The sequence below is a fragment of the Colias philodice genome, chromosome 28 (genome assembly GCF_061535455.1).
Source record: "Colias philodice isolate Cphi_HAF_F1 chromosome 28, ilColPhil1 Martin Lab GWU primary, whole genome shotgun sequence".
Lineage (NCBI taxonomy): Eukaryota > Metazoa > Arthropoda > Insecta > Lepidoptera > Pieridae > Colias > Colias philodice.
Genome location: NC_143113.1, coordinates 4680606 through 4695521, shown reverse-complemented (window position 1 = coordinate 4695521; position 14916 = coordinate 4680606). Strand labels below are relative to the sequence as shown.

The following is a 14916-nucleotide window of genomic DNA, read 5'->3' as shown; positions in this document are numbered from 1 at the left end:
TCAGGGATTGTTGGTGAGAATGCTTGAAATCTTCATTTTCATCAAAATATCACCATAACTGTAATCACAAAAATTTTTCGATATCAAGCAGATGCGCTAGGATAATCAAACGTAAAATGAAAATACCTCGTCGGCTTGAATCAATTAAAATGTAAATTGTTTAAAAAATTGTAACCTTACATAAATTATATTTCTTACAGGTACTGGCCAATCGCATATTTGCACAAAGAGCCACCACCAAACACAACTTACTTTAGATTCAACGAAACCACACCAACAACAGAGCGATACAACTTTCGTTCCACAACCTTACAACCAGACACACGAACAGACAGACCAACAAACGAACTAAATATAGAGAGTAGATCCATGGAAGATCACCACAGAAATGAAAAACGTAGAAACATTTCACAAATCGACGAAATTGATCTTTATGACAATTACAACATAACAACAACAACATATAAACCAGAGAGTACAACAACAGAAACAACAAGTACAACAGAAGCTGAATTTAAAAACAACACAGAATTCGATTCACCTAAAGTTAATGAAAATTTAGATGATTACGAACAAATTAAAGGCTTAGATGATAAACTACATGATTTTACAAGATCTATCGAAGTGTTTGATATAGAAGACGCGAATTCAAGCGAAAGATCAGCCGATTTAAAAACATTAGAAGCGGAAGAGAAACAAATTGAAGCTATAGGCAGACTTCTAGCTTCAAAACGCGGTGGAAAGCGAATTTTAGATACGCAAAAACAAGATTTGGAATCAAAAAAAGTAGCTGTTGATAACGATTTCATGGATTTCAACTTTAAAAATAGATTTCCGACTGAAAGACGTGGGATAATACAAAGAGTGACAAAGGAAGAATTAAAAGATGTTCTAAATGAAGGAAGTCTGGAAGTTAGCGAAACAACTTTCGTTCGACCGCCCAGAATATTAAGTACAACGGAAAATATAAAAAAAGCAATCGTTAACGGAAAAGTCTTTTATGACGCAACAATAAGAGATAGAAAAGACTTATTCACGAATACGACAAGAAAAGGAAAGAGTCTGCGTTTAGAAGAAAGAGTTCCAATGGTTATAACTAATAGTAACGGTAAAAAGAATATAAGAAGAAATGTTAATCCCATAAGAAGAGTTAAAAGAGTTTACAGAAAGAGATATAATCCAGAGGAAGTTAGAAAGAGATTGTTGGAAAGGGAAAAGAGTAAGAAAGATTAAGAAAGTTATTTTTAGGGGTAATATTGTCAGTTTGACTTAAAAACGGCTTTGGGTTGAATTGACGATGATTAGTAGTAAGGTTAGGCTTATTTTTAATAAAGCATTTTGTAATAAAACGTTTTGAATAATTTTGCTTGTATTTTATTTGAATTTTGTATTACTTGAATTTATTTTTCTAAAAAAAGTATTTAGAACATTGGAGAAAATTGTATTTTTTTATCATAAATCTCAAATACTAATAATAATATATTATATGAATAAATGTCATAATAAATTATAATTTTTTAGGTTTTTTTGTATGTGTAAATTAATTACAATTATAATTAATACTCAATTAATTAATTTTTATCAGCAAAATTATGAGAAATGTACTTTTAAAATAATATGGTAAATAAGGTGTATACGTTATAAAAATAAGTGATATATGCAGTTACCGTAAAGATTGTATTTTTAATTAGATTTTAAGAATAAATGGCATTTTATTTAAACTGAGTTTTATTTTACCCTGAATCCAAAACTATCAGTAGTCATATCACGTACATAAACGTTAGTAGCTTCTTGGAAAATCTTCTCTTCTTCTTATCTATCAAATGGATAACTATCTATCAAAAAATTCGCATCAAAATCTGTTGCGTAGATTTAAAGATTTAAGCATACAAAGGGACATAGGGATATAGGGATAAATAACAACTGCCGATAGAATATAACAAGTTATTATAGAATTTAGGTGTTAAAATTAGATCAATAACTATTGTAATATATGCATTTTTACCAGAAAAAGCTTGGACACAAAAGTAATGAGTTTTTTTTTAATTTTAAATTGTCATGTGTAGCATATTAATTTGATTAGGTAGTCATTCATACAATTCCTTTTACTTTATTATGTAACTAGCGGTCCGCCCCGGCTTCTCCCGTGGTACATATTTCGCAATAAAAGTTAGCCTATGTTCTTTCTCAGGGTCTAAAGATTATCTGTGCCGAATTTCATCAAAATCGGTCCAGTAGTTTATGCGTGAAAATCGGTCCAGTAGTTTATACATACAAACCTTTCCTCTTTATAATATTAGTATAGATGAATGATAGAATTAATAAACCACCTCACGGTTTTCAATTGGCATAAAAATAGAGTTCATATTATGTCTTTAATATTTGTAAGCAATCTATTATTAGCAGATGAGTTTGTTTAGTTAAACGTGTTGATCTCAGGAACTACTGATTCGAAATAGAAAATTTGCCGAAAAAGGCTAGGGTATCATTTATTCAACTTTACGCTACGACCAATAGGAGCAGACAGTAAGAAAATATTTGCACATAAAAAAATATTACTTTTAAGAACAAACGAAGTCGCGTGGTTCAGCTAGTCTATTATACATGATTTTGATGTATTTAGGCATTTGAAATACAACATAGAGCTATAAATCATCGTCATTTAATAATAATTTATGAATCGTCATTTAAAATATATATGTCTCATAAATATTAAAACGCATACAGAACCCACATTACAGTCGATTAATTTGCACTTAACCAGTTTTTATAAATAAACATGGGGTGTTACGAGTATTACTCACGGGAGGCTCTAAACATTACCATATACAAGCAAATAATGTGGAAAGTCAGCGAGAGAGTGACGCAGCTCAATGGATAAGGTTGCCACAGTGAAGAAAATTCAATTAAAATGGGTAATTTATTGAATTCAGTAGAAAATAACAATGATAAGCAAATAAAGACATGAAAATTTTATAATATATTTTTTTTTGTCTGTGTGCATAATGTGTGTGAATTATATGAATTGAGTGTAATAAAAATCATTATCTCTACGCGAAAAAACTACAGAGCCATAACGATTCGAATTAAACTCTCTCTAACACTATGTTTTAGGAAATATTCAATGTTGAAATCTTGTTTTCATAATAATATACGATAGAATCATTATGTATTTGTTTTAATATAATATATTGACTTTCCTTTTGATGTGTTTTTTCAAAGAAAAAAATAAATACCTATAAAATACAAATTGCATTTAAAGTCCAATGGCTTTATCATAATATTATAGAGAACAAACTTCACGCCTATATTAGTAACAAAGTCAAATACCTATACTGTATGAACTCAAAAATACTGCATCGATTTTTAAAATTCATTATCAGTAGGCATCTTTACGTGTAATATAGGCTATTCTCTATCTCAGATCAATACAGACGAATCCGATGCAAGCAACTTATATATCAAATATTAAAATTAATTACACTTGCGTTATCTATTTTTTCATATATCATAAAATTTTATGAATATAAATAAGTATCAAGTGGCAACCCTAGGCATCGCTACCGGGAGGTTTGCAGCCACGTATTATATGCAGAAACCGTGCATTTCTCTGGAGAAAGTTATGGGCTTTCTACAAGTTTTAAAGCTATACTTTTAAATGCTTAAAGTTTTGGATGAAACGTCAAAAGTTTACAAAAATTTGAAAATAATTAATTAATTGCTCAGTTTAAATGTATGATAATACAATAATAGCAATTTCTATCCTTGTAGTACCTACTGACACGGCTCAAATATATTATTGCACTGTTAATCTATTTTCCTATATACTATTTTATATTATGTGTTATTGCATAGTCCTTACATTTTTGCGAAAGAATCATCAATCAATTTTCACTTATAATACCACAAGAGCTTCAAAATTATCGGGTATTTTCCGATAGGTTCGTTGCAAACAAATGAAGGAGTCAAGACTAAAAAGTCAAGGTTAAAAAATCACGAGCGCGAAGCGCGAGTGATTTTTCTTGAAAAACTTGACGACTTTATTTGTTTGCAGGGAACCTTGAGGGAAATGCCAGATAATAGGCATGACGACAGTATCCATAAATGATCGTATTAGTGTTTTTAAGGGAAAATGTATGATAAATAAATTAAATATAGCGACTTAGAAATCTTAAAAACATTAAGATTAATGAGATTATCAATAAAATAAAACATTGAAATTCTGAAGTTCGCCATTTTGACTAAAACACGCGTGACGTCACGCATAAGTAAACAACTCACGTCAGATGTATTTTGTTGTTATGAATATGTTGAGAATACGCATTTTTATTTATTTTCTATTGTTTCACGTATGCTTTATCGACTCAGAACAGAAATATAATTGCGAATTCACGAATACATGGTTCGGGATTCTCCGCGCCAACTTTATACAATAATTTCTTATTATTTTTTCGCTTGAAATAATTACTAACACATTTTTGAGCATTATTTTTATGTGGATTCACACTGCAATACTGCACACCACTTATAAACTTTGTAATTCGTTTCTATAACACATATTAAATAAAGACTTTTTTAATTTTCTTCGCAATGCGTACAAATAATTACGTATTTACCAAAGTTTGACGTCACGCCTACGCCATGACACCTGCGAGCTGTTTTGGCACAGATATTAAATATTTTTTGAAAAATGGCTTTAATCTTCGTTAAATTTAAGTATATTACCGAAATATAGGGTTTTTCTTGTATAGTAAACGTATACACACATTATGGAAGAGAATTTCAAAATCTTTCGTCATGCCTATTTTGAAGCTCGTGTGGTATTCGGGAGATTATTTTTCCGTCCCAAATGTCGGCCCACGGCCCCATGTTTCACAATTGAATTGAACCTGTCAGTTTGACGTCAAACGACGACCAGAGAAAATTTTCAAAAAATTATCAGTATAATACCATGTAGGTTGTACCACGTGACGTCGAATGGTGCAATTCTATTGGTCGATATTTGGGTCGGAAAAATAATCAGAAAGAATTTAAAGTATTTTCTGACGGTGCATTTGACACAGAGCTATAGCTAGAGTAAGAGCATTCTTTCGTGATCTTTTAGTGTAAAAGTAAACTCGTATTCAAACTTGTTCAGTATTAGAACATTGCATAGAATCTTTTCGAACGCACTAAGAACAATGAAAGAATGCTCTACACCTGTTTACACAAAAATAATTTTGTTAGAATGATGTAAATGCACCGTGAATCGTGATCATTTTTTACTAACACACATTTGAAACCTTCAATTCTATAAAATACATATCTATGGATTTAATAATAAGTAAAAAATGAATTACATACTTGTGTGTCATTTTATTCAAATCTGCTTTTTCCATCTTTTTCAGTATTTTTAATTTCTATCTTATTTATTTATTTATTACACTTTATTGTAATACATTCACTTAAAAATAGGAAACAATAAAAAGAAAATATGGTACAAGAAAGATGTAGTACAATCGGCGGCCTTATCACTAAGCAATGATCTCTGCCAGGCAACCAAACGGTAAAAAAGCGAAATATTTAGTAAATAAAATTTTGGAAATGAAATTAGAATTTAAATATAAACATCTTAATTAATTAAACTTATAATAAATATTTGGCTCGTGCACAAATTTTTCTACAAGAAAATCGATACCACGGTTTGATCTTTGTAACCTAAGTCAGGGAAAGCAGTCACGGGAATGGATAAGTGAAAATCTTAAGGTCAGGCTTTCATTGAAGATTAATAGCAAGGTCATTGTTATGTGCGAATTTCTCACATGTTAGTGTTTGAGATTATGATGTATGAGGAAAACTTTTATATTTTATTTATTTTATTATACTTGACTAGCTTTCCGCCCGTAGCTTCACCCGCTTTGTGAAAACCTACAAAATTATACAGGGTGTCCCACTATCGGTATACTAAGCGCGAAAGGATTTGTAGTTTTGCATACACTGATCAAGTAAAAAATGCTTAAACAACAAAATTATAATAAATAATATATAATATATAAAGTTTTTTTTAAGTACTCAGCGTATGCAAAACTATAACCTCCTTTGAGCTTAGTATACCAACGGTGGGACACCCGGTATACTAAAACCTTCCTCGAGAATCACTCTATCTAATGCAATAAACCGCATCAAAATCCATTTCGTAGTTTTAAAGATTTAAGCATACATAGGGACCGAGAAAGCGACTTTGTTTATACTATGTAGTGATTACTGTGGTGATTGCATGTAATTTATGTAGAATTACAGAAATTATATTTTTAGGCAAAAGAACAACATGTACTCTAAAATTTAGTACTTTTTTGAAAGATTTCAGCAATATTAACACATGATGCACATTTGAATATGTATTTAAAATTTGTTTTGCATTTTAGAAATAGAAATGAAACGAATTAAATAAATTCATCCGTTCTAGTTTTCTTCACAAAAACTAAAAAATATACTTTCTTATGCAAATTATACATAATTTTTTATGTATTTATTATTTGGTTAATGTACGAACACAATTTATTACATGGTGTACTGCAGCTGTGACTGCGCTTTTAACGTAGTTCTAAGAAGTTTTAAAAGATGGCGTTGCGTTAGTATAGACTTAATATAGAAGGGAAATGGAAAATACGTAATATACACCCAACTATGAACCATTGCTCAGATTATAAAATAAAAGGTAGTGTGTATAAAGAAATGAAACATTAGGAAAATTGTGTGGAATGAAAAAAATGTTAATTTTCATTAAAATTTTCAGATTTTATACCATTTTTAACTTTGCAGGCAGGGCTGTTTCAAAGATAAGTAGGAAAGGACTAGAAAACAGTATTGTATCAAAACTGATTTACAATTTTAGGCTCGTTTCAACCCACTATACTAAACCGCACCTAAAATCATTATTTCTAAGCTGTACACACTAGACGGAACTGTTACAAGCATTTAATTGTTATTCTATCCACGGCAGAGGTCATTAGAATAAAGAAAATTGGCGACTCTTTAAAATTGGACCAATGGGTCGAATATTTTAAGTCGTCCAAAATTTTGGTATAATAAGAGAAGTTATCATATTTTAAGGTGTGTTTAATCCACGATATAATTTAATGTTATGACATTCATACGTCGCTTATATAGCTTCGTCGTCGTCGTCGTACAATTACGATTAATTTAGCTTAATCAGCCGTTTCATTAAGAGCCTAGGCTCTTTATTATTTGACGCCTTTGGATCGTTTTTTTGAACAAGAATATTTTAGGAACAATTTTAAATTTTTATAACATGACAATGAGCAATGTATGTAGCATCATGAAAAAGAAAGCGTTTCTACTGACAAGCTTTTAAGCTCCTACGAGCTTTGAACCATAATTTGCAAATGTATTGCTTATGCAATAAGTACGTCTGTACTTTATGAATCACCAAAGTTACACTGTAGGATAAAATTGCTTTGAATCCTTTTTTGTTGATGACTCGTCTCGGTGGACTGTATTGGGAATCGGATTAAACCATAGAAAATAATATTTATGAATTATTAAGCTACTTGTACTTTGCTAATAACTAATAAGTACTGACTAAGCTAAGCTTACACACAGGGAGACTACCTGTCTCTCTAAGACATCTAAGATTTCGAATTTCTGAGCAGCTAATATTTTGGGTGCACGCTAAAATACGATGACGTCTATCTTATTTCTGCTATCTCACAGTTCTCCCCTGGGGGTTAACAGTGACATCTTGAAACAGGAACAATTCCAGGGTGGGAAAGTGACGGCGCTAGCCGACCCGTATAGCACTGTCCTTTTCGTGCATTGGAATAAGTACACACAGCTCATCAGGTGGGTAGCTAATAGCTATGATGTCTCATTCCTGGAAAAAGAGCTTCTTAGAGACGTCATATCATCATCCTGGAATAACTCCTGCTTCAACACGTCATGGGCCACAGGTCATTGAACCGATTCGAAAGTTACACCTATAAGATTGTTCAAATAACACTTTTACTCGGATTATAGGTGAAAGTCACTTTCCCCGACTTGTCATGCCGACTGTTGGCCATTCAGCATTGGCTAATTCGCGCAATCATTTTTATGGGCGTCCATTTTGTATTTCGGATCAGTTATGACTTTCGTTTTTATTTCGATGACCCTGCGAACTTTGATTTTCTTCGCTGATTTGTGACGTTTTTGATGTGTCAATAGTTACACTTTTACTCTGACAGTGACGAATTAAAGAAATCTAGAAACATAATCGGTAGAGCTGTTCTCGAGTATTATGTAGTTGAACAAAAAAGAGACTTTATTTATCGCAGTTTAGTCCTTACTATTGTGAAAGGTCGTAGATTTGACTCCCTCTACAAGACTGTTGTGATGCGCTTGTGTCTCTGAAGCGGTTGGATCGATTAAATTGAATTCTTTAAAGGTTTAGACTTGAGATTAACATCTTGAACTAATATTATAAACTTAGATATCTCATACAAACCTCACAACCTCTTTTTTGATGTATCTGCATAATATGAAGAGCCGCCCATCCACTTCTCGATCCGGCGGTGGTTGCTTTACCCTACCAGTATCATCTAATAATATAACACCTGCCCTCCAGCATGAGATGCTCACGACCTCAATATAAACTTCATTGTTATGTTTTGTAGTGGCAGCAAAAAAATATATACGCATTTTATAAAAAAGAAGCATCAAATTTATTTTTTAGTGCTTATCTTTTGCAAATTATAGAATTAGGCTTAAAGAATTAGTTTGAATTTGTTGGGATTTGGTAATATTTTCAATAAAACTTCTTCTTTACAACCGATGTATTTATTAAAAGTTAAACGCATTACATTACACAGCAGTACAGCACAGAGCAACCATGAAAAAGGACAGATAGCACCAAATGTCAAAACGAGAAACTTCAAACATTTACAAAGACAGTTTGTACCATAGCATTCACAGATACACATAAACTACATTATAAATTTATATACTCAACACTCCCACCTAAATTTATAAGGTAGACATAACAACTTAACTGACAACTAAATGTTTTTTTAAACAAACATAAAATATTCTAGTTAACTTCATACATTTTTCATAAAGAACAAAATATAACTCCTCTAATACATAAACTACAAACTGTTTTATTCTCAACTGTGTGTGTAAACACATTTAATTCCAAATTTATATAAAGTTAAACTCAACTTACATACACTTTTTATTCTAACTTTATATAAAGTTAAATACTAGACACACTTATATGAAGTTTATAAAAGTTAAACATTAGGCACATTTATATGAAGTTTACATAACATTAAACATTTCTCATAATCTTATCTCTAATAGAATTAAATTTATTTGCTGGCAAAGCTTTTGTTAAGAAATCAGCTAATTGATTTGAACTCTCAATATATTTGATATTGACAATTTTATTTGCAACATTCTCTCTGATAAAGTTGTATCTTATATCTATATGCTTACTCCTTCTGTGAAACACAGGATTATGTATCAATTTGATTGTACTTTGATTGTCAACATTTAAAGTTATTGAGCCTTGTGGCTCCCCAATATCACAAAGAAATTGCCTAAGCCATAAAATTTCTTTAGCGGCTTCGCTAGCTGCCATATATTCTGACTCTGTTGTGGATAATGCCACAGTATTTTGTTTACGACTAGACCAAGTGACAGGACCTCCATTCATAAGAAATATATAACCTGTATTAGATTTTCTAGTATCCATATCACCTGCAAAGTCTGAATCAGAGTAACCAACTAAGTCAGCATTACCTTGATAAACAATTCTCATATCTTTTGAATTAATTAAATAACGTAGGATTCTTTTCACAGCTATAACATGTGAAGGACCTGGATTATTGACATACCTGCTAACAACATTTACAGCATAAGCTATGTCAGGTCTAGATATTGAAGATAAGAATAACAATGCTCCCACCGCTTCTCTATATGGGAAATTAATAAGTTTATCACTAACTGTATTCTTAGACAACTTTACATTTACATCAGCGGGGGTACTGCTACCCTTAGCATCTAACAAATTGAATCTATTAATTATTGTTTGAATGTATTGACTTTGACTTACACTAATATAACCTTTTCCTTTATCTATTTCCATTCCAATAAAAGAATTACAGTCTAAAGTCTTAATCTCAAATGTTTGCATGAACATTCTTATTATTTCAGATAAAACAACTTTACTTTTAGCCAGTAACAAACCATCATTAACATAAAGAATTAATATTACTTTAACATCTTTAAAATATCCTACAAATACACAATTCTCAGATGGACATGGTTTAAATCCATAAAAAGATAAAAAAGAACTAAATTTTTCATTCCAACATCTTGATGATTGTTTAAGACCATATATAGATTTAACTAACTTACATACTTTTGAAGACTGTGTTTCCAAACCCTCGGGCACCTCCATGAAAATTTCCTCAGAGAGCTCACCATACAGGAAGGCCGTCTTCACATCAAATTGCTCGATATGCAGTTCATCTCTCGCAGCAATGCTCAGCAACACCCTGATGGAATCATACCTGCTAGTAGGGGAAAAAATCTCATTATAGTCTTCGCCCTTGACTTGTGTGAACCCACGTGCACACAGTCGTGCTTTGAATCGTACTATTTCTCCATCTCTATTCTTCTTTATAGTGAACACCCATTTACAAGAAACAGGCTTCTTCTCAGTTCGATCAGTTAATATCCATGTTTTATTTTTTTCATGTGACTGAAGTTCTTCATCTATAGCTTTCTTCCATAGGTGAGAATTTGGACTATTCATTGCTTCTTCATAAGTGTTAGGTAATTCCAATTCAGTTATATTTACTTCCAGGTTTCTATTCCGACGTGGACGTAGTGTGATGTTTCTCAGTTCTTCCTCTTCCAAACATAGACTTCTTGGAGGGATATAAGTTACATCTAAATCCTCTGAGCTCTTCATACTATCATCAGTACTACTTTCTTGAAACTCATCCTCTGGAGTAGACCTTGTAAAATGATCTTGTTCTCTTTCTTGTGAAGTTTTCTGTTTATTTTCACTTCTTGATATGAAATTACTTTTTGATGTCACTAATGCTGTCTCACTAACATTTATATCATTGGCAAGGCTGGCTTCTTCATCTACTAGCCGAGAAGTGAGGTTTTGAATTGTTTGACTTCCTTCATCAAGTGACAACCATGCCTGTCTAAGTGAACGGTATGTTGATGGTAATGTACTTAGAATTTTTGTCATAATTGCTGTGTCACTGATTTTCTCACCAGTCTCCCGTAGTTGCTTTGCCAAGCTTTCTACCTTGGACACATGCTGTGCCATAGTATCGTTGCCATTATATGAATATTGATAAAATTTTTCATGAATCAACATCTTGTTGTATTCAGATTTTTGTTCATAGATAGCTTCTAATTTTGACATAACTTGTTTAGCAGTCTCGCAGTTTTCTATTAAAGATATTTGGTTTAAATCCATGGACGATGTCAAAATGAACATTGCCATGCCATCATCTTTGTCCCATTGCACTTGCGAACTGGTTTCTGTAGGTCTTGCCTTCTCGATATTCAATCCTTTTGCTCGTAATGCACATTTAACTTGAAATTTCCATTGTTTAAAATTTCTCCCATCAAACTTCTCAATTTTCATCGAGTTCGCAACCTCCATTTTAGGTTAGTTTTTACACCGGTTGTAATCTTGCTCTTTTACAGATTTCTCTTATTGAAAATATATTTTAAATATGCCTGGGCCCATAACCTGTTGGGATTTGGTAATATTTTCAATAAAACTTCTTCTTTACAACCGATGTATTTATTAAAAGTTAAACGCATTACATTACACAGCAGTACAGCACAGAGCAACCATGAAAAAGGACAGATAGCACCAAATGTCAAAACGAGAAACTTCAAACATTTACAAAGACAGTTTGTACCATAGCATTCACAGATACACATAAACTACATTATAAATTTATATACTCAACAGAATTTATAGTAATTCATAGAATTAGAAAAAAAATATGTAAAATATTTGATATCTGTTATAGAGAGTAGTCATGATGGTAAAAACATTAGAAGCAAGAACGCTTTACCTATTGTTTCTTTTTTTCAAATTAATATTTGATTATACATACAAAACTCAATGTGTAACTTATTATGTAGGTACGTAAAAAATGTAAACTAGAAAAACATTACGTATAAAAAGTACATATCGTTTTTGCTGACGGTCCCATCACTACAAATAAACTTTCTATTGTGTGGCATGTCGGAATGCTTCATCGATAATAGTTCAGCTAGTGCTGGCAAGTGTCGATAATTTGTGTCGATATAAGATTTACGATCTATTGTTTTTTGTGAAAATGCTGTAAAATGTGATGCTTATTAATTAGAAAGTGTGTAAAGCTTCAGTTCCGTTATTTATGTTGAAAAGAGTATGGTTGTAATTTTGTTTGTTGAATGAAGAAGAAAATATATTAAATGTATATGATTATTTTGCTACTAGAGATAGAACAAGGAATAATTGTGACATACAGTAATTGAATATATAAATAAAAAATAGTTTAGCAAACAATAACCGTGTTTTAATTTTATTTGTATTATATATACGACCATCTTGAGCAACTTTATAAACATAACTTTACTTCACTACCTTTATTAAATAATATATAGTTTAAAAAGATTCATTTAAATATTGTTTCTTTCATTATGAAAATATTTTGTCAATACAACTCATCACTATCCAGATTATAGCGTGAAACAAACATCTATTCTTTAAATCTCACTATTATTCGGATATTATAATAGTAGAAGACAGAAAACATATCGATAAAAATTTATCGACATCGTCAGCACATCACTATTAACTCGGTAACCTTCAGCGAAAGTTTCACGGTTGGTTTAGATGACCGATTGTCTAAAAAAAGTCAAACATCTTCCAACCCTCCGTTTAATTAGACTCTAATTAAACGGAGGGTTGGAAGATGTTTGACTTTTTGATAATCCTTATTTATGAGATGGTGCATTTAGGATTGTACTTTTAATGTTGTTTTTTTTAGATCATATGAAGGACTTTAATATATATCCTATAATAATACTTAATAAAAACTATAAATAAAACACCAAGGTACATTTACGTTTTTTTTTTCACGAACATAATATAATTTACGTTTGTCTGGAAGAAATCGCTACCTAGCGACAAGACAAACCGTCATTGTATTGAAGTAAAATGTATAGAACATTGAAGCATAAATAAATAAATATCCACATAATATTATCCCACAGTATCCACAGTTCACCTGCTCTACTTGCATAACACATAAAGATTTGATGCGACATCTATCTTATACACAAACTAGCTTTCTGCCGGCCGCGGCTTCGCCCACTTTGTCTTCAACCTTCCTCGAGAACTACTCTATCTATTAAAAACATTATTTTTACACGCATAATAATTCATACGTAGCTTTAAAGAAAGTAGAGCCAGTCAGTCAGGTTAAATCAGTTATTCAATAAAACACACAAACAATGTGCATATATTCCTCATTTTTTACGTTTTACTTCCAAAAGTAAATAAATATCGCAGACGCTCTACATTTGTCCAATCAAATTAAGTAATGCTTATAAGATAAAGTTCGATAGCTAATAACTTACTTTCTTAGATAACTTGAACGTCTGTTTACAACTTACTTTACATAATTTTAATATTATATTTTATGGAACAAAAACAATGCGGTGTTTTAAAAAAGGGACTTTACATAAACGCTTGTCAAAGTTAACATGAACATCTTTTTTGAATTTGAGAAACTTAATATTTATCATTTTAAAAATCGAGCCCACTACAGTCACACCGATCTCCACCTATTGGTGTAATTTCTTTAAAAATGATGTCAGAATTCAAAAAAAACGCAAGGAATTCCTCGACCTATATTTAAAAACTTTTTATGAATCTTTACCGTTCTTGCAGTACGATCTTCTGTCTCTTTCACACATATTTTTATTATATCAGAGAAAAAAGGACACAATAACAATGGCATTTTTCAAAATTATGTCACATAAAAAGGAGATAGAGTCATCATTTAAAGTGCTTAAAGTTAATATTTCTTAAGTTATTATGTTTTAATGATGACCTATACAGGGTTACTTGTAAAACACCGGCAACCTCGCAGGACAAGATAGCTAACATCATAAGTAACAACATTTGTTCTACGACTTTTGATAATTTGTTAGATTTTATTTTCATACAAAAATAAATATTCATTTAATTTTCCGTCTGAATATTATAAACTCTACGCCTCCCAAAAATTACGTAAACAAAAAGCGAACGAGAGGGGGAAGGGGGCGTCGCGTGACGCGTCGTCCATCCGATAATGAATAGAACATAGACTTACAAATGTAAGGAGAGTACAATAAAAGTTTAAAAAATCATTTAAAAATAATTTATTGCGTTATGCCAAAAGTCGTAGAACAAATGTTGTTACTTATGATGTTAGCTATCTTGTCCTGCGAGGTTGCTGGTGTTTTACAAGTAACCCTGTATATATGTTGACCTAAATATTACATACATAAATTTAATATAATTTTGATTGAAATAAAAGGTAAATATTTTAAGCACTATTGCAATATTTGTGATGTAGAGTAATTATTAATGAAATAGATACATTTTATAAGTTTGAAACTTACAAAAATTAACTACATAAAGTACGTAAACGCATTATAGAAAATAAACGGATAAAATTATATTATGAATGAAATAAGTTATTTTACAATACTATAATATTTTTACAATCAGTCATATAAATGTACACTTGTCGTCATTAAAAGAAATGTATACCCGTCTCGCTCACACGTGCTATCGTCTCAGAATTTCTCGTTTCACCGTTCACTCGCTAAACAGGTGCGTTTACAACGACAAAGTTCCAT

At 31.3% G+C, this 14916-nt stretch overlaps 2 protein-coding genes across 2 annotated transcripts in view; one reads left to right on the top strand and one right to left on the bottom strand.

Moving 5' to 3' along the window:
* The window catches only part of LOC149476348 (uncharacterized), a 30290-nt gene extending 28826 nt beyond the window's left edge, over positions 1-1464 (top strand). The window contains exon 20 of the mRNA XM_089712103.1: positions 201-1464. Within this exon, the coding sequence (XP_089568229.1) occupies positions 201-1233 (1033 nt within the window). The 3' untranslated portion in view covers positions 1234-1464. The remainder of the gene's footprint in view (positions 1-200) is intronic.
* A 7699-nt stretch (positions 1465-9163) lies between these two features.
* LOC149476347 (uncharacterized) lies at positions 9164-11668 on the bottom strand. The gene is made up of 2 exons (XM_089712018.1): positions 10396-11668; positions 9164-9872 (listed from the first exon to the last, which is right to left on the bottom strand). The coding sequence occupies exons 1-2, from the start codon at positions 11666-11668 to the stop codon at positions 9838-9840; spliced, it is 1308 nt and encodes a 435-aa protein (XP_089568144.1). The 3' UTR covers positions 9164-9837.
* Positions 11669-14916: the final 3248 nt, after the last annotated feature.